The 20,344-nt window shown below is 32.7% G+C and overlaps 3 protein-coding genes and 1 long non-coding RNA gene across 5 annotated transcripts in view; 2 read left to right on the top strand and 2 right to left on the bottom strand.

Annotated features, from left to right (window-relative positions):
- Positions 1-773: 773 nt before the first annotated feature.
- LOC123720881 lies at positions 774-6,113 on the top strand. The gene is made up of 2 exons (XM_045677711.1): positions 774-809; positions 5,046-6,113. Exons 1-2 carry the CDS (start codon positions 774-776, stop codon positions 6,111-6,113), a joined length of 1,104 nt encoding a protein of 367 aa, XP_045533667.1.
- Positions 6,114-6,164: 51 nt separating this feature from the next.
- LOC123710034 (tol-Pal system protein TolA-like) lies at positions 6,165-8,022 on the bottom strand. The gene is made up of 3 exons (XM_045661701.1): positions 7,634-8,022; positions 7,345-7,548; positions 6,165-6,790 (listed from the first exon to the last, which is right to left on the bottom strand). The coding sequence occupies exons 1-3, from the start codon at positions 7,877-7,879 to the stop codon at positions 6,488-6,490; spliced, it is 753 nt and encodes a 250-aa protein (XP_045517657.1). The 5' UTR covers positions 7,880-8,022; the 3' UTR covers positions 6,165-6,487.
- Positions 8,023-9,307: 1,285 nt separating this feature from the next.
- On the top strand, positions 9,308-10,276 carry LOC123711340. The gene is made up of 2 exons (XR_006753940.1): positions 9,308-9,487; positions 9,781-10,276. It is a non-coding gene; the product is annotated as an uncharacterized LOC123711340 (long non-coding RNA).
- A 658-nt stretch (positions 10,277-10,934) lies between these two features.
- Positions 10,935-20,344, bottom strand: part of LOC123713931 — a 35,734-nt gene continuing 26,324 nt past the window's right edge. Inside the window, exons 2-8 of one of the 2 annotated variants that reach the window (XM_045667839.1) lie at positions 16,330-16,452; positions 15,630-15,766; positions 14,371-14,677; positions 13,788-14,112; positions 12,794-12,968; positions 12,185-12,410; positions 10,935-11,962 (exon numbers count right to left, since the gene is read on the bottom strand). In XM_045667839.1, coding sequence (XP_045523795.1) covers positions 11,331-11,962; positions 12,185-12,410; positions 12,794-12,968; positions 13,788-14,112; positions 14,371-14,677; positions 15,630-15,766; positions 16,330-16,452 — 1,925 coding nt within the window. In that variant the 3' untranslated portion in view covers positions 10,935-11,330. Of the gene's footprint in view, positions 11,963-12,184; positions 12,411-12,793; positions 12,969-13,787; positions 14,678-15,629; positions 15,767-16,329; positions 16,453-20,344 lie in introns of both variants that reach the window. The other variant, XM_045667832.1, reaches the window with a different exon arrangement.

Below are 20,344 nucleotides of genomic sequence, written 5' to 3'. Positions count from 1 at the left end.
CTGAAATATAGGTTCATATATATTCTAAATGTCACTTTCTATATGAATTACATATTACATAACACTAAGTAATTGATATCTTTTGTACCTGTTTTTATAATAGGCCTAATATTCAATGAATCTTTTGTTTGAATAATGAATAAATCAGATGTGAGAGCGATGTACATCTTTATTCAGATCTCATATAGAGATGTTAATACATTTCATCAGTATAAAGATCACTTATTATTGTAATAACCGTACGAGTACGTAAGAGCTTCTTTATCGTGCGATCATTAGGTTGCGACATCAGCGCTACGAATATTGAGAGGACTACATTTAAATTGCATACAAAAACATCAGGATTGGTATCGCTGTCCCTCTTTTGGTAGTCCTACGCTCTAACTGAGCTTTCAAGACAAGGCTCTTCGAGGCCAACAGCGAGGTTTGCAAAGAAATCGCTGTCGTTAGTGGAAGTTGGATAAAGGGCGCTGATTGCACAAAATTTCTTATTTCCTTATAGGAAATAGTGACAAAAAGTTATATAGTTAAAATGTTATTAAAAATATAGAACTATAAAAATATTGCTGTACTTGGCAAAAAGGAAGTTCTAAATCACATATAAAGATTTATGTTTATTCATATTCTTTTATTTATAAGCAGCTCAGTATAAATCCATATTTTTCATAGACTAGTAAGCGCGAGCTATTCCGTATCAAGCCCATTATATCTACAACTTTCAAACATAACACTCGTTTGTTTACTATGTGTTTGGTTTCGTTTTTTTTGTGAAAATGCAGTTAACCGACATATTTTACGTGACGTTATTGGTAAGATATTTTCTATAATGTCATTTAAAACATACCCCGCATATATTGTGTTGTTTGCAGTATATATATATATGTATTTAATTTATAAATTTTATTATGTTATAGTTTTTTTAACTAATTTATTCCTTATTGAGTTAGACCGACTGAAAAGCGGCGATAACATTTTAGTGCTGTTAATAGATAAAATCTTTACGCTCTATTTAAAAATATATCATAATTCACACTTAGTTAAATCATGTTGTAGTCACGTTTAACAAAATTATTTTTTACAGAAAATGAAATCCTTTTTAAAATTAAATACTGTTAATCGTAATTTACTGAAATTTAGATCGAGTACAATATTATTCTTCCTTTGAATTTTCCAGGTGCGTAAAAATCATAAATCACAAAATCCTTACTTTCCATAAGTATGCAATAAACGGTAATATTACTAGTAGATGTTAAGCAAAAGAATGTTGCGTGCGACACGTATCTTTCACTGTCTAAAAACAAATGAAACATCAGATCTTAATAGGTCTTCTAAAATATTAAGACTTTTTCTGTTAATTATTTCGTCTAATAGCCGAAACTTTCATTCTCGTGAAACAAGTATCGTTTCTTTATGGAAAGTAAGAATTAAATATGTTAGGTACGGACGTAATTAAATAATAACCAATAAATTTTTAACAACACAAAAACATAACAGTTCTGATCGTTATTTTGAAGTATCTTAAGATACAACTGGCACTGAATTTCAACGTCTTTTTGATAATAATTTAACAGTATTTTAGTTATATCATTTGCAGCTGTGGCTGATGTGACATTGAATACAACTTCTATTCAAGCCACCCTATAAAGAACGATTTCTAATATATAATTTATTATTGTTTACATTGTTTTTGACGAATGTGTTAGAAGGTGCATTTGTTTCCTCGCAAAGCTTATAGGGATTACAAGAGTCCAGATATATGCCTCCCGTATATCTTCTAACACGATTTTTATATACTTAGCACTAAGACTAGACTCTAAGTCTTATCCATGGTTACCAGTAGCCAGCCCGAGTGAGTTGCAAAATATCTGAAGATAATTTTGTATACACGGCTTTGCGCATATAGAATTAGTTTCAGATTTAATATAAAAGCACTTGCTTATGGTTTGTACGATCACGTAATGAAAGTCTCTTAGAATCGCTATTTTATTGTTGTAGCCCTGTTATGTCTCCTAGATATGAACTTGATATTTAAGAAGTCTAGTTCACCGCATGCAGGTTAGGTTAGGTTACGACTTTCTGCGAATTTCTCCTTTCGTAAACCACAAACCTAATTAAATTTATGTGTTGACCTTTGTAACTAAGCTGTTTTTTTAATGTAGTATGTAATTATTAATAGTGATTGCATTACTGAGAAACGCATTATCATTGGCGCTAAAATCTTTTTGATTTTATATTTCTGCATCTGTTTCATTGCTTTTCTATAGGTAAACAGGTGATCATCGTTCGATGCATGACACTTTATGGAAGTAGAATTTCCTGTTCGGTAAAATTTATTCTTCATTAAAATGTATGAAACACTATTGAAAGTTGTCACTTAAAAAATCTAATCAATAAATCATAGAAAGGCTGCGTTCTTGAACGTGACTATACTATTAAGCGACGTAATTTAAAACATTATAGTATCGATTATTTTGATTAATATACAAATCTGTTCTAATCTGCTCGTGCTTCTCCTCTCTTACTGGAGGTTGGCCGCAACTCAACAAGTTAGCAGCTCTTCCGCAGTCGAACCTATCCTATCCTTACGGTAACCAGCCATAACTTTTTACTTCTACTAACACATTCTCCTGTCTCTTACTCATCATAATAAGCTGAAGGAGGTAGTAGCCGTAGCTCGACACGCGGAGCAGGTACAAAACTTTCCGTTGTTTAAGTGACTTTCTCGTTAGACCTTCTGAATCCAGATAATCCAGATGCTTTGTAAGCATGCAACGATAACACATCTGTGCTTCTCTAAGCGCTCGTCGGCATCTTCTTTTACCGTCCAATCTTGACTCGTACAGAACAATTAGCCATATATAGAATTTGGCCTCGGTAGTTAAATTCAAATAACGTCAATTTAAAACTTTAATTTTGTTGAAAATTAATAATTAACCAATTTTAAAAGCAGTCGGTTATATTTTAAATATTTTAACACAACTCTCATTGTTTTAAACGTATATAATTGATATTAAAATACTATGCATTTTTCTCAATGGTGCCAACAACAGCAGCAATTACATCAAAAATCAATGACATATTTAACTTTAGCTTACGTTTAACACAATTTAACTGATTGACTAAAAGTTAAGTAATAGGTTTTATCAACACACCGGAAATTTTCGTGGATTTGAACTACTTGACTAATTCGGAACTGCTTAAAATTTATATCAAACGCCTTAATTTTTAGCACAATTAGAAACAATATAATTAAACCGTATGTATCGAATAAGTGCATGTCTTTGTATTTTTCTATTCATTATTTATTGTTATTTAGGTAATAGGAAACTAGTTATGTACAGTTAGCTTTGTGGTATAGCAGTCAGCCATTGAACTTTGAGTAATTTTCTTACTTCCGTCGCAACGAATATCACTTAAAATGTCATCAGGTATTTTCTAAAGATACTAATAATACGAAGCCGTAAAGAGAAATCATAAGCCTATTTAAAACTCCTTATTCTCGTTTATTCTAAAAATAAGCACATCTGAGAGAAAACATAGCTTAAACATTTCTTAGAAACAATATTATTATATATATGAATAATGATTATAGTAGAGATGGTTTAACTTATAAAATTATTGATAATTTATTACAACCTTGATAGCTTTACTAATTGTGCAATGCAATACTTAAAAATAGTATTTAAATATAATTTGCTAAATTCACAAGTATGCGAGTATCTGCTTGGTCAAATTAACAGACGTGTTTGTCCGTTGAGTGAAATGACAAAAGATCTGCTTCATGTCAATTCCTATACAGTAATAAATAGTGTTTTTGTTAATATTTAATTTATTTAATAACCGTTTTTATTTTATATTACACATATGTACTATGTATACTAAGTCCGTGTCGTAAAAATATTAGTACCCTCAACTCTTCTAATATCATGAGCGTAGTAATAATTGCATAGCCTTTTTTATTTCCATGATCCACTTATTGCTAATTGTTAGCAGTAATATGTTAGTCGCCTGGGGATATAAACCCTTCTTGGGTGATCGCCTCCTCGGATCCTTTTCTGATGTCTCTATCGTTGCCAATAGTCTGCTACTGTATTCCTGCTGTTTCTATCAAGTCATCAGCCTACCTTCTTTTTCGCCTGCCCAATTTTCTTTCCCGATTGGTCATCAAGAGCATTATATATCAAAAGACGATTGCTAGCTAGTAAAGGAGCCTTTAAAAGATAATGCGAATTAATCTTTCTGTGTCTAGTTCTGTTTAATACAAATTGAAGTCAATCCAAATTTTATAATCTAGGATAAAAGCTTGTTCCGTATCATATGTTGTTCAATAAATTAATTTTATTTCTCGTATACCTAATTGAAATTATTTAATTGGTCATGGTAAATATGCTGAAGAATGATCCCTGAACGGTGAAAGTTATACACCTAAGTTTGCCTGAGTTTTACATTTAGACTTTTAGAGGCAAGAGGATTTAGAATAAGCTGTTGATTACCGATAATCGACTTCGACTCGACATACCGAAGCGTCGCCTAAGGATGTGATATTTAAGGCAAATTGTGTCGTATAGATTTAGGTATTTCGACTGTTATTTATTTTACAATAGCCAATAATACCTTTAATATCGTATGCATCGCCAGACGTCGGGGTGATATAGAATGCATTTTCACATTCTTTCAGATGAAATGAAGATGTAAAAGTGATAGATTTTTCTTCACACACACACAGGAATTGAATAATTAAACGCTCATAAAACATGTTAATCTGAGTAATCTTTAAGAAATTATAATTATTCATGCTGTAATGTAATTTATTGATAAATATTTTTTTTATTGGCATGAAATAGTTATAGTAGTATATTAAAAAATATACATCAAATCTTAAATTGTGAGATTGAATTTGAGTTCCCTTTTTCTTACCTAACTTGCATTCTACCCAGTCAAGTCTACAAAGTCAAATCATTATTATGTAGGAAGCATAATAATGATACCATTATGTAGTAGGTATATTACCTACAAAGATTTTAATTAATTTATTTTATTTTCAGGTAGTCGTTACTGCTACATTTGCACAAGAGTATGAAGAAAATCGCGAATTAAGGAAGACAAAAAAACATAACATAAGAAAGCGTGAAACTATAGTTCTGTATGATAATTTTCCTGTAGACCCGATATATAAAAGTAAACCTAGCGTGGTCTATCGAAGAATATCGCACCAAAGACATAATACGAAACCGAATTATGGACCACCTAGAACGAAGTATAGATACGTAAAACCATCAAGACGACCTCTAAAAAAATATAAGAAAACACCACCAAAGTATGGACCACCCACAAGAAAGAAACGACCATATAAACTTAGATATGGACCTCCAAAGTATAGCCAAAAACCTTATTTTGGAGCTACAATAAAATATCACCATATGTTTTCATCATCAGAACCTGTTGGATTTGGAGAACCGCCAAATGACTTTTACCAACAGTACAGTAACCTAAAGCAATCATTTGCAGAACCACCATCAGAATTTCCCAGTCTATCTAAGGCCACTTACAATGTGTATCAATTGCAAGATTTCAGCCCAATGAGCCTTGATACGCAACAAGCTTTCGACCTGGACAATAAACATTGGAATCCATTTCAAAATAATTTAAACTTAGATACAAGCTTAGATTTTACCAACAAACAACCAACTTTTCAAACACGGGAAACACAATTTGATGTACCCGACGACGATATGAACGCATATGTAGAATACAAAAACAGAGATCGCCCCCTAACCGCTGAGGAAGAACATAATGTATATGAAACAAGAAGACAGCCGTACTTTATTGATGATATTATTTCCACCAAACCTAAGAGAATAATGAAACCAAAAACTGAAGCAGAAGAAGTAGTGGTAGGAGGTCAGTACGCAGAACCACCCGCGAGGATTGTGCACAAAAGCTACTCCGAAGACCATCCATATGAAGATGATATTTCTGCGGATATAGGTTACGTAGATCCTGACGTAGCTGCTTCAGCAACTATATCTCCATATGTTAACTATAAAAATAGTAATCTAGCATTTAGTCCTCAAAATCTAAATGATGCTTTTAGTATAATTGATAAAAAATAAATGACACTAAACTGTATTGAATATTATTTCTATATAATAAAATACGATTCATACCATAATCTAATACTATATTTATCAGAAGCTTAAAATAATCTAATTCTATCAAAAACCTTAACACATGCGCATGCAAAACTGGAGTATACAGAACTATTCTAAAACATTTAATATTCCGATTTTCACACGTCAAAAAAATAGTGCTGAATTTTCAGTATCTTGTATCACATTTTTATCAACCTTACAATTCATAGAATGAACCATGATTGAAAGATTATCACTAACAACGGAAATGTTTCCTCGAAAATTTATTCGCTATGTTCAGTACAAACTATCACTCCTTAGCATTTATTATGTACAGTATAGTGCTTCTTATTTTATCATCGTCCATGTTTAGATATTTTCGGTATCAGATCATTTCTCTTAGCGATTACATGTTTCTTTTTTCTTGCATTACCACAAGCAGCCCTAGCAGCTTCACAAGCGCTATGTGCAGCTTGTTTTGTTGCTGCGCATTCAGCGCAAGCACATTGTAGCTTATGTTGAAGATGAGCTAATCTTGCTCGGGATTCAGCTAAATTATGACATTTTTCTTGCACACCAATCTTTAGTTTCTCCAGAAGTCCGTTCGCAGCCTTCTCTAATTGAGCTGCAAGTTGTGCTGCTTGTGTCAAAAGCTTGTGCTGTTAAAAATAATAATCTTGATTACTGAGGTGAATGAGACAATATAATCAAGCAAATTTCTTTTTATTTCAACAAACAATTTTTAATTATTTCCATCATAAGATTAAACATTATTTTTTCTTCCCACCGCACGCAAAACAAGCTAAATATTTCTTTGAATTAAACTTTCGTACTAAAATAGACGTACAAGATAAAACAGATGCTGCTGCTATAAAAGTATACAGAGAAATGCAAATCATAATGACGATTATTTTTCTATGCTTCTTTTAAATTTAAAATCTTCTTATTCTCCAACTCTTGTTTCCCATTTCCCAGCTCCTTAGAAAAAAGAAAAACATAGTTTTACGAAGTAAATATTGCACCAGGGTTAATTGTCTTCAACAATTACTAAACCAAATACTTAGTGTAAGTAGCTTTAAAAATTAAACAATTCTCTACGCAACCCTGTGTTGCAACTTCGTATAACTTCATTCTTCGAATCCACTAATTGGGTAGAAATTGTTGAAGAGTCAATCACAATGTTTGAAAATACTATAAAATTAAGATTTTTTACCTGTGCTGCAGCCTGTTGCGCTGCTTGTTGACCTAAGTTCAATGCACCTTGGTTTTGATGTACTGAAGCTGTGTTTTCTGCAACAACAGCTTCAGCTTCCTTAACTTCCTGCTGTAGTTGTTCAACAACAGCTTGTTTTCCGGCAAGTGCTGCTTCTGCTGCCTTCGCCGCTTGCAGAGCTTTTTCCGCTAGTTGAGTCTTTACCTATAATAATAAACAGGTAATTTAAAAGGATCGTATACTTGGCACAACACATTTATGCGATTTCTGATTTTTTTTATTTATATACCATGTGAGCTGCTTGAGCCCCCGCGGCGTTTTGAGCTGCTTGAGCTGCTTTCGCTTCTGCTGCTGCTTTCTGTGCTATACTTGATGCGCACTTAGATTTGCAGTCTCGGGGTTTTTGTCTGATTCTGTTATCCCTTGCTTGCAATTCTCCTATTTGACGGTCTTCACCTTCCGATTGCCTCTTCTGGGATGGAAATGCACACGAAGACACGACGAGAGTCAAAATGATTAGCGAACGTATTTTCATTGGTAACCTTGCAATTTTACATTTCCAAGTGGCAATCGTGATGTAGGTAAATCTTAAGAGGCTACATATATTAATCCTCGAATATTATGGTGGAAAATATATTAAAATATTTTGTTGAAGAAAATGGAAACAAGACACTATCAAATATGACAGTACATATACAATAAATAGAAGATTGTCTTTTTTTTATTTCTGCAGAGGTTCATTCTTTTTATTTACTCAACTTCGCACAACAAAATGGACTGGAGATTAGTTCAAAACTTAGTGATTTTAAACGGACAATAAAGTAAGATGTATTTTTAATAAGTTTAAAAAACTATCAAGAATAGTTTATGCTTACTTTTATATACAAAATTACCTTAGCAAAAATTAAAGAACAAGCAACTTCTAAAATTGACACAATATGTCAAACGCTTAAAACTTCTGGTACGGGGATCGTAAAAATTTCACGTGAGATATTAAAAATATCTAAATATAATTAATTGAAACTAATCCCAACAAATATGGTTAGCTTTTTTGAGAACATTTATATTTAAATGTGACGAAGTGGCATATTGTTAATACAAATAAGGGTATGTTATTTTGTAAAGAAATTATTTAATATGAAGGATTTTTTTTATATTTATGGCGTTATATTTTTTACAGGAGACAGAATCAACGCTGTTTTTCTCTTTTTTGTATTAGAACCAGCTGATTAAAAGCAAAATCAATGAAAAAATGATTTGTCTTTCGATGTATGCTCTTGTCGCATCAGCCGCTTTTTTGGCCTGCGTTCCTGTGTGTCTTAAACAATTAGAAGTGCAGAAATTTTACAAGTGCCTAAAACGCGGTGGTAAAAAGTGATACCAAAACTATGCCAATTTGTTTGACCTTCTGCACTGCTGTTATAGCGGCCAGTATAATTTCCTGTTGTCCAGTCCTCTTAGATCATTATTTACAGGAGTTGAGAGCGAAAAAAGCAAAAACAGCTGGCAAAACGGCATCACGAATATCGTGTAATGTACCCTGTTGTCCCCGAAAATCAAAATCAAATTAAGTGACCTGTATTTTTTACAATAACAGTAAATAATAAAGAATAAAGAGAACCACTCGTTTTATTATTAAAATTTGTGATATTATCTTGTTCACGTGATTATATGGGTATTTTGTCAGCGCCTGACTGCACAATACAACGTTTTATACCGTATAGGCGTTATAAATTAAAATATTTACAAGGCAATATGAAGCTAATACACAATAAAATATAAAGCTTTTTAGGGTAAGAATTATTCATAATATTCGGAGCTATTAAAATATTTACAACAATTTTGTATGCATTTTGAAAAATTTACTTTGCCTTCGTAAACATATTCTGTTTATTAGAGACTTCATACAATGAGGTATTAATGTAAAAAATGACAACTTGTGTCTAATTTAAAATAAGAAAAAGTTTCACGGTTTTAAATTACAGTGTCATTTAGGCGTCAAAATATTTTTTTTGTAAAATTTTAAACAATATGACTGTAAAATTATTGTGGAATTGTGCGCGAATAATCCTACTTTCAGGATTATCATTTGGTTTGTAAAAGGAATCAAACTGAATCCCTAGAAGTGCAGCAGGAACATTGCGTAAGTATACTCGCAAACTACTAGTGTTCTGTTAAACGAGATATTCGCTGCTACAAATTAGTATTAGGTTGAAAAACTGGCATTGATGAATGACAAATTCGAATGCCTTAGAAAATCCGATATGCAAAATATGTTCTACACATTATACCGATTTTACACGTACGGTGTAATTAAGATAAGATAAGATAATTGTTAGATATATTTTGTTTTTAATCAAACAGCAATAATCTTAAAAGATTTACAAAATTAATTTCCTGATTAATCTGGAATTCTACATTGTTGTAATTTTTCAGGATCCGACGAGCGGGAACGAGTGGTTTGGCTTCATATGTTTTGTGTATCGCTCTTAAGTCTAGTGAGCGTTGCAACTTTAGTTATCTGCCTACCGCTCTGTACCCGTGGATTGTTCGAGCGCAAGTGTTCCTGCCCTACAAATCCTATCTGTCCTGACTGCGGAATGCCGTATTGATATATCAAGCTATTAGTTCTCTTGAACTTTATCATTTATATCATCTACTTTGTTCCTCTCTTGTAGTACGATTACTCAAACTTCATCCCTATTGTCTTAAATGTTTTTATCTTAAGTATCGTAAATTGTTTTAATTTCTAATGTTCTGATAAAAATACTAGCTTTGAAAATGATTTGTATGAGTTGCGCGTCTGCCATAGCAGCCATAGGCCTAATTGCGTGTGGGCCGCTGTTTTGTGAAAAGTTTTTGAGATGCCTTTTAAAATCAACTAAGAAATAGTTCCTGAGTTTTTTTGGAATAAAAGTTCATATACATTAAAGGTTTTTATTATTGCTTTTTCACCTTTGAGGAATACATAGTGTATACCATAGCTGCAAAATATTATATTTGAAAGAATTGTGTTGAATTCCTTTATTAATTCACTTATCGACGATATAAGTGAGTAAGGAGTTTTTATTATCTCCATAAAAATAGTAGTCTCATTCATAATTTAAACTTTTGAAGGGCTCTTTGATTTAGGTATCAAATTGTTTTATACGCTATAGGACAGTAAGAGCGAGTTCACATTAGGCGTTTTGAAGCACGCGCTTTACTTTGGTAACGCGCGTTGTAAGAACTACGAAATCTAAAGTGTACACATGCAAACCCGCGCTTCGAGCCAAGCGTTTACTGATTATGGTCAGAAAGCGCGTTGCGTTTCTTCAAGATACATGATTAGTCATTTTTTTGTACATTCGATCGCTTGCTTACGTAAAAAGTGGACGGACGTTGACGAAAATGGAGAACGGTCATTTTGAAACGGATTTCTTTATTGCTGATATTCAAAAGGGACCAACTATTTGGGATATGGGAAGTCCCGATTATAAAAATAAACTTTTAAGAAAACGTAATACTAATGCTCGTCGAGCGCCTTCAAAGCGCGGTGTATGTATGCTTCAAACGCAATTAGGGGCTTATGATTAAAGAAATAAAAAACATTAGGAAACAAGTTTATATTCTAACAACTAAAACACCATAATATCACTTGACTGAAATCTCAACTAAAGTATAAATTGAGCAACTATGTTAAGTCAGTACATTTGATACTTATCTCAATAGTCTAAAGAGCTAGTTGTGAACATATTTCTGGCGAAGTTAATTCTTATTTAAATTAAAAACTACCTTAAAGGTATTCGGTGCTTCTGAATCTCTAATTAATCCATTATAGATTTAGAAAGGTATTTAAAGAAATCAACTACTAAAATGTTATCTCCAATATAAAGATGAAATTTAAAAAGATCTAAATACAAAAGCCAAAATATCTAACAGTAAACTACCAGCTCCCTATCCAGAAAATAAATAAGTTATATGACACTAAAATTTACCTACTTGGACTATCGACTATGAGGTATTCTTAAGACTTCCCTTTTAAACCGCGCATATGATTTGCCTAACACCGCTTCATCTAGTATAGACGTAGATCTAATTTGAGTTGGTCTAACAATTTGAACTTTCTCATTATTAATTATTGCTATTTCCTTCTCTGCGCTGGATCTATAGAATCTCCTTACTGGCGCTGCGGTTTCTGCTTCTTTTAATAATGTATCCGGTTCTATTTGGTCTGTTAACTTTTCTTCTTTTTCAACACTTGGATTATCTTCTTTTTCAATTGTTGGCTTTTCTTCCACTGTTGTTGTTTCAGTAGAAGGGCTTACTGTAGTAGAATTTCTATTAAACCTATTTGCAAGTCTTCGTCTTTCTGGTTTTTTTGTGGAATTAAAGTTGATTCCGGCTCCTACTGTAATTAATCTGAATTCATTTGAGTCTCTTGTATTATTTAATTTTCTATTCCCACGATAGACTGGTGTTATTTCTTCTCTTTTATTATGTCTTTCGTCAATGAGTGGCGTCGGTGATGGAGTTATAATTTCTACTTTTTCTGTATCGGATGTTTTAGAATCATGGTTTTCTAGAATGGATATTGCATCTTTGATGCCGCCGATTTCTTCTGGATTTGTTGGATGACCTGAAATGTATATACACAGTAGTTTTTAAATATATGAAGCCCATAAAATTGATGTTGACGTTTTTGTATTTGTCTGTAGGACATTGAGCCAAAACAATTATCAAGTGTTAGCTTATACAATTATTATTTAGCCGAGAATACAACTGCCGTTACGATAAATTTAATAAATATAAAATTTTATGTTACTTTTATTGTATAAAATTTAATTGTATAAAAACATACCATCCTCAATTTCCTTCTTATACGAGCTGAAGAATGTCAGCGCTTTCATCAACTGATAACTTTTAGATACAGGTATATTAGTGTCATATAAGGAAGCGGTGTTTTTGCAGTCGACGTAGAACCACCAGTTGCATTTCAGAATGGTTTGGTCGAAGAGAGTCGACTCCGGGCAAAGGAAAGATTTCATGACCAGTCCATCGTCTGTTAATGCGCATACGTGGAATACCTGGATAAATATAATGCTGATATAAGCACTTAAGGCTTTGACCTATTTGACATGCAAGGTGATTGAAAAATCTAAAATATGATATGGCACAATTAGGTTTGTAACTCGCCCACATTCTCATATCGCTTTTTGTATAGTATATCTTTATTCGATTCCCAGACGAGTCAAGTAATTTTAAGAAAGTCTTTGGATGCAGAATAACTAACTTTTAAAAATAACACAAAGTCTTCTTTCAGTAAAATACTCTATCTAAGATATTGAAGGTACTTTCCCTTCATGTCCCATAACTTTGGGACGCCCTGTATTTGTGCTCCTTGACTCACAATTCTTCTTATATTTCTAGCTAAAGTATAATCAAGCAACAGAGTTATTAAAAATCTTACCATACAACCAAGATTCTCATCTCCATACAATCCAGGGAAGTACTTCTGGTCCCCACAGTGGAAGTTTGTGTCAGGAAGGTCCACCTTGGACTGGAAGTGGTCATCAAAGTTCTTCTCGTAACCAACAGGATAATACTCCCTTGGGGCATTCATTACTTTCCCTAACGTTGGGTTCCTGAATAGAGAAAAAAATTATAGCACCATTACTAACATGATATATATTTACTATAGCGACATTAATCGGATTCAACTAAAACTATACATATTCAGGTGTAAATGTCGCAGTAAAGTAATTAAATTAGACAGTTAATTGAATCTCTAGACAGTTAATTGAATGTCGATAGTCAATCAAGTCGCTATCATTTTGATTTAAATAAAGCAGCGTCGAAAACGTTTAACTATCTGTCTGACCGAAAGCCAGCGTGTTGATTAATAATGTAAAACAAGACTCCGCCATGATTATTTCATTTGTTACTGTTATTTCGGTGTGATCGTTGCGAGCTTGGAAAATCCGTGTTTTGCTTTATTTAAATGGTTAGGTTAGGTTATGTTAGTCTTGTTGCCTAGGAACGTTTAGGAAACTCGTCTTTAAACTCTCGGAAAAACTTTGTCTGGCGGAACTTTAGCGATTTGATTGAATATCGATTTTTAATTAACTGTCTAGAGATTCAATTAAGTCTCTGATTTAACTACTATACTGCGACATAAATATAGCACTATCTCTTAGTACAAGTCAAAACCGTTTCAATTCCGTAGGGCCATAAGTGTATGCAATAATTATTTAAGCATGATATGGTCCACTAATTTCATGAACTGCTTATATCGTTAAGTTAAATTGTAATAAACTAAGATTCGATAGAGGTTTATATAAAAAAAAACACAAAATTTTGCCATCTACGATATGTACCAAGCCTGATGCCAAGTTTTTCATAATGCTTGATTGATGTTTTTTTATTATTACATTTTTTTTATTACAACTACTGTAGGGGGGTACCTCTTAGGTTTCTGTGGTGGTGGCGCAACGATGATTTCCGGTTCCGGTTCTAACTCAAAAACAACAGGTGGCTCTTTCGTCGTCGTTGTTGTTGGTATTTGAATATTCGCGTATTTATTCAACAACTGCTGTTGCCTCAACGCTATCGCCGCTTCTACTGCTTCCATAGAAATATTTCCAGCTTTCGCTATTTCAGCGATTTTAGAATTTATATCTTCCTTATTTAGCTTTAAAGTCGTGTCGTCGCTGTATCCACTTATAGTATTATAATCGTCAACTTTCTTGGTATTGTATGCCAAATCTTGCACTTGGTGGGAGACTGGGTCTATAAAATTAGAAGCGGGATTAAAGGTTGCTGGTATGTTATAAGAAGGGTTAAAGTTTGATGGTAAGTTAGAAGTGGGGTTAAAGTTTGATTGTAAGTTAGAAGTGGGGTTAAAGTTTGATGGTAAGTTAGAAGTGGGGGAAAACCGCTGATTCGGTGCTGGCATGGGTACGAATGGGTTAACCGATTTTATGGGTTTGATGCGCATTTGTGATACCATTTTAGATACATTATCATGTAAAATTGGTTTATTCTCACTTTCATACGTCATTCCTTGGGGTATATCTAGCGGCGTAAAAGTTTTTCTTGTTGCGATGGGTAGAACTTTGAGAGTTTCTTCTTTAGGGGGTAGCGGTTTGAAAGCGGGTACGCCCATGGCCATTGGCTTCGCCATAGTGATTGTTGGTTGTGCCCTGTTCGGGTCAATTTGTCCAGAAACGATGATTGGTTGCATGGTGGTTGTGAGACGTTTGTGCAAAGTACTCAGTTTATTCATAGCCGCTTGATTAGGGCGACCTTGTTGAGGAACCGGCCGCATCATAATTCTGTTCTGTTTGCCCCGTTTCTGGAAATCAATAAAAAACATTAATAAGTTTAAATATAAACGTCTAGTAATATTCACTTTTAAAAACAAGCAAGCCTTTAAAATCCTTATTTTCCATAGAAATATTTTTAACCATAATCTTTATTTATTAAAAATAAAATAAAATAATGTGGAAGCTATACGGGCCATAGTCCCCAGACTATATCTCTGTGTTGTGGATGACCACATACTCTGTCAAGGACATAAATGTATACGTGGAACAACACAAAAGGGTTAACGACCTATAATGTAACAATTATATAAAATTAAACTTAACAAATATTATAAAAATATAACAGGTTTAATGAGACATAAAAAAACGTATACCTAAGTTATTTTGTGCTTGTGTGAGATTAGTATTAGTATTTATGTATACTTGTTATCCGATAAATGCATTAACTTAAATATAATAAATATAAGAAAAATACCTAAATGTTTTGTGTAAAAGCAATACGAAACATTATATGTTTAACAACACATATTTTTCTATAAATCTATTATTATATATATGTTCGAAAAACTAGTTTTATTTTATAATTTTTGATAACGGTGCTATATAATATTTTAACTAGACCGATCGTCAGATTTCATTCAATTTTTTTGTTTACCCTCAGGTTATGCTAGACGCAGTTTAATTACATTTTTGACAATTTAAATTTATTTATTAGTTTCGCTCTCAATTGTATGATATTTTAGTGAGTGTTTGTGCGTATTGTTAATGCACCACATTATCAGTCTAACCTCTGTCATTGTCCCCATACCGCTTTATCCTTATCCTTACGACTGACGAGGCGAGGTATGTACTCAGGGCTTATTATTCTTAAGTTTTTGTGTAACAACGTCCACTAGACCGCTCTTAATATTACAATATATCAATAGTTAACATTAAGAGCCAAAATTACTTAAACTTACATTTATATTTATAAAAAATTACCTCTTGCTTTGCAGGTCTATTTGTTGTATCCACAAGAATATTTGGCGCTCCATTCTTTAAACTTACAGATCTTCTTCGACTCGGATCCTGGTTCGTTAAGGACTGGTCAAAACCAAGTTCGTCACCAAGACTGAAACCTGAAGTGTTAAACGATATAAGTCGGATTCAATATATAGTATGATGTTCATTTATTGTAAAATAAATGTGTTTTCTATAGTTAAATAAGTTAAATAATTTCATTTCTATAGTTTTTTTTAAATAAATGACGCCTAGCACCGGGCAGGCACGCAGTCAGTCAGATATGTGACCGAGTAGCTAGGGAGCAGGGGAGTGTCGAAGTCTCCCCTTTCTTAAAAAGGGACATTATTAACTAAGAGGGATGGCGTCCCACGCATGGCCCGGGCGACAACTACTCCGGAAATATCGTAATGATATTTATGGGCGAGTCGGAGCCACGAATAAAGATGATGCATATAAAATAGCAATAGTAGTAAAATAGTGTTATAAGAATTCAGGAACTTGAAATTAATATTAATAATGAGTCTTAATGCTCAGGAAGCTTTGACCAGTTTAAGTTGTGTTAAGTAGGTAACAGAGACCAAAATTCATAGACTAATTACATATGAAAAATTATAAATAAACTTATTAACTCTAGTTTTGGCAACTTTCAACTTAGCGTCTAACAAAAATAACATATTACCTAAACTAGCGTGTGCTTTAATTCCACCAAGATTCCGTACTCTGAAGAGACCCGATTTTTTGAAGGCGCAGTTTATTTTGAAGCCAAAGTCTGATTCCAGTACGCAGAGTGGCGTCACTACATCTGAAATTAAAAAATATAATAATGATACAAACGAAAATCTTGAGGATTACACCGAGGTAAGTTTAAAAAAAGTGGTATATGCAATGCAAAATAGTACTAGAAATATATCATAGGAGAACTTTTATGATCTTCTTGGCAATTGTTTATGAAACGAGCTTTTTTCTTATCAATAGCTTTTTACTTCTGTGTCTATATAATATTGTCTGTTCATAGAATACAGTCGAGTGACTGTTATAAAACAGCTAATTCACACATTCACTCATCACATTGTGAGTACCTCTAATTATATAATTTAATTAAGACGTATGTGAATTAAATAAAACAATATTCATTTTGGCTTAACTACTGATATTAATTCATAAATTAATTAACATGGACACTCAATGCCGGAGGGTTGGCGTTGCCGGCCTTTTAACAATTGGTACGCTCTTATTGAAGGACCCTAAGTCGAATTTTGCTTCAGAAATATTTCACTGGGTGGCAAAAACTGCCTTAAATAACCGTCGATCGTGGAATTTGCGGACTCGTGGATACAGGAGTAGTTTCGTATTCTGTCTCGACGTCGGATGATGAAAAGCAGCTTCAGGTATTAATCCGAGCAACTTCTTTAAACACTCGTTCAAAGGAGTTGCTAGGATTAATAAATGCAGTGTTGATAGACCCCAAATCTCTATGCAACTCCAAGGGATCAATGCTAAGAACTTTATCATATTTAAGATATTGTATTATCATAATGATACCCTTCATTGTATAACTATATTATTAAGTTCTTGCATGTGCTAAATGAATTTATAAACAAAAGAATAACGACAATTACTGTAAGATACGATCAAAGTAAAATTACAAAAAGGTCAGTAATTGTGATTTGTGACGGTAAATTAATTTAAACAATTATCCCGTTTGTTTTTTATAATGTTATTTTAGACTGCGCCCACCATGAACTTTGGTAGCCTTTGCTTAAAAATGTAGTATTATTTGTATTTATCATTTTATCTTGCTGTAATCTTTTTATCCCGTATATAAATAAATTAAATATTGTTTAATACATTTAGCTCTCTTGTTCATACAAAACCAATAGAAATAAGAAATAGTGTTCTTATTATGTTTAGAGTCGGTTTAATTTATTTAATACTATATTTATAAAACATAACCTGAAAATAATAACTTTATGCAGTCATTGCCATGCACAACTGTCTTAAACTGGCACGGCGACCAACCTTCCCTCGTCAAGAAAGTCATCAATAGCTAGCCTACTTTTCGTTATCAATTACGCGTAATGATAGTGAATTTATTTTTATTGCTATAATACATTTCAACGTCAATGAGTTGACACTATAACCGTTTTACCATAATTTTAATTTATATATTATTAATTTGATAGTTTTTTGTTACATAAATCATGTTAATTGAAAGCTTGACCTTGTAATATGCTGAGCTTATGTGAATTACTTGAATGATATACACAAACTTTTTTGAAATCAACGATTTATAATATAGCCAAGGCCAGTTGAAAAGTGATGCTACCCTGTTTTTTAGTCTAAGGTTTCTGTATCTGTTTGTTAAGTTAAATCTAAGGCCAGTTTTCCCACGTGATTCAAACGCAAGACCACAGGGTTGCACGCACAGGCCACCAGTACAACTAAAGGTTCCTGGAAACGTATCTAATAAAACAATAATCTTATCCACATCACCAAATAAAGCTAATAATTCAGTTAATTTCATTGTAATTAGCGTTTTCTAATAGACCATTTAATAATCGTCCGTTACGCAACGTTCCAGGATGCAACATGGCCTAGATTTCTCTTCGTCCTGTACAAAACTCACACCTACTGTTAATCTATTAAAGTGTATATCGCCTTTGTGGGTTTATACGACTTATGTTATGGTATACAGACATTAATTTGGCCTCTTTAGGAGATTTATAATCAACGTAGACAGATTACTTTTTATTATTGATCATAATATCTCAGATAGAGATGTCAGAACACATTTATAACTAAGTACAGAGAATAACATTTCATTTTTGTAGCGATACTTTGCCCCATTATTTAATACCTGTTTCTAAATTACCTATTAATGTTAATACGGAAGTGCTAGTGGTGTGCTTTGAACCCCCACATGAACCTGCCTCATTGAGGTTATTTTAGTTTAAACTTTTTAGATTAGAACCAATTTTTATAGCATTAAGTTTTATACTTAATTTTTTCTGATTATTTATATTCATCTATCAGTCATACACTCATAAGGAAAAGACAATAACAAAACGGCTTTTTTTTTGTTTTGGAATTTGATTAAGGTTGTGAGCAAGTAATTAAATAATGATAGATGTCGAAACCTATATGACATCACTTTCACCGGTCAGTAACCGTCATAGTAGCCAGCCAAATGTGAATCAGAGGCCACTCCCAGCCGGATGCTTTGGAGAAAGGCATACCTTTGCGTTTATTGCATTTTTTCTTGGTATTTTATAAATTAATAATATAAGAATTTTGAGAAAATAAAATGTTGCTACATTTACGTTAACTTATAGTGACGATTGAGGTTTATTAATAAAGCCTTAGAGACAGTGAAACAATTGACATAATATGTTTTTGTATACTTCACAGTAGTTTTTTGTTTTTAACTATTTCAATCCAATGGGAGGAGTGATGATGTAATTATCATTGAGACAAATAAAATAGAAAGAGATTTATGAGATATCAATCTTGTTGTAAAGGTCACTAAATCAAGGACCACGGAAATAATTTACAAATTAATTATGTTGGATACTATAAATATCCATATTTCATATTTCTTGCTGAATTGTAAAATATATAGAAATGACAATATTAAGTATTATGATGGTTTTGGCTTAAATGTTTTGTAACAAACTTCAATAAATTAATGAGATATCTTTTCCTATTAAAATATTATTATGCAGCATGTTCCAAATTATCTATGTTAGGAAATACATAGAAAAATACAAAGTCTCTAAAGAAATATCGTTAACACATTAATAAAATTGTTAATAAATGTTACACGGTCAATACGATTGCTCATATTACCAATTAAGCATTTACTATAATGTAATAATAAAAAAAGTATTTTAGTCACATCAATTCATAATTAACTACATATTGTGTGTCATATCATAATAAATACAATTTCTGACTATCACTATACTATATTCATAGAATAAATTATATAATAATTTAACAAGCTAAAACTACAAATAAATTGTCATTTCTTAGGTTACTCAGCGAAACAAATACGCATCGCAAATTGCCGTGAAATCCTGCTATTCAATGGGCCATTACAATTAAGTGAGCTATTGATTTTATATGATTTGTTGAGACAGAAGAAATTATGGAATATGAACCCATATGTAACAGTATCATTTACTTTAACAATACATTACGCATTATAAGCATTGTTAACTTGGCAAGTTAACAAGTCAAGCGTGATATTTTAATAGTTTTTGTCCATCCATATGGGCAATCCGCACTTGTTTGGCCAAAGAGTTCAACGAGAAGAATCCAGCAGGTCACAATTAAAAGACGTGTCCGGCATTGAAAGCTAACTCACTTTTGTATAAAGAAAATCACAAGAGAAACGGAAATAGAAATTCAAACACATATAGGTTTTACGTTGACGATTAATATAGAGTTTATGGTTTAAAATAATGAACACGGTACTGGTATAGTAAATTTATTTTTTTGATTCGATTAGAATACACTACAGAAAAAAAGCGAAATGAAATCCTTTTTTTTAATGGAATCTCGCTTAAGGGCCTTTACAACTCGGCTCGGGCTGTTTTGGCGAGCATAGCTCGGCCGGATTGGGCATTATCGTACTATCCGGGACTAGCGCAAGAGCGTCTCCTGCAAGACTCGGACCTCGGCTTGGGCCGTTG

The sequence above is a fragment of the Pieris brassicae genome, chromosome 1, assembly GCF_905147105.1.
Source record: "Pieris brassicae chromosome 1, ilPieBrab1.1, whole genome shotgun sequence".
Taxonomy (NCBI): domain Eukaryota; kingdom Metazoa; phylum Arthropoda; class Insecta; order Lepidoptera; family Pieridae; genus Pieris; species Pieris brassicae.
The sequence above is the reverse complement of the archived record's forward strand: the minus strand, read 5'-3'. Positions and strand labels throughout refer to the sequence as shown.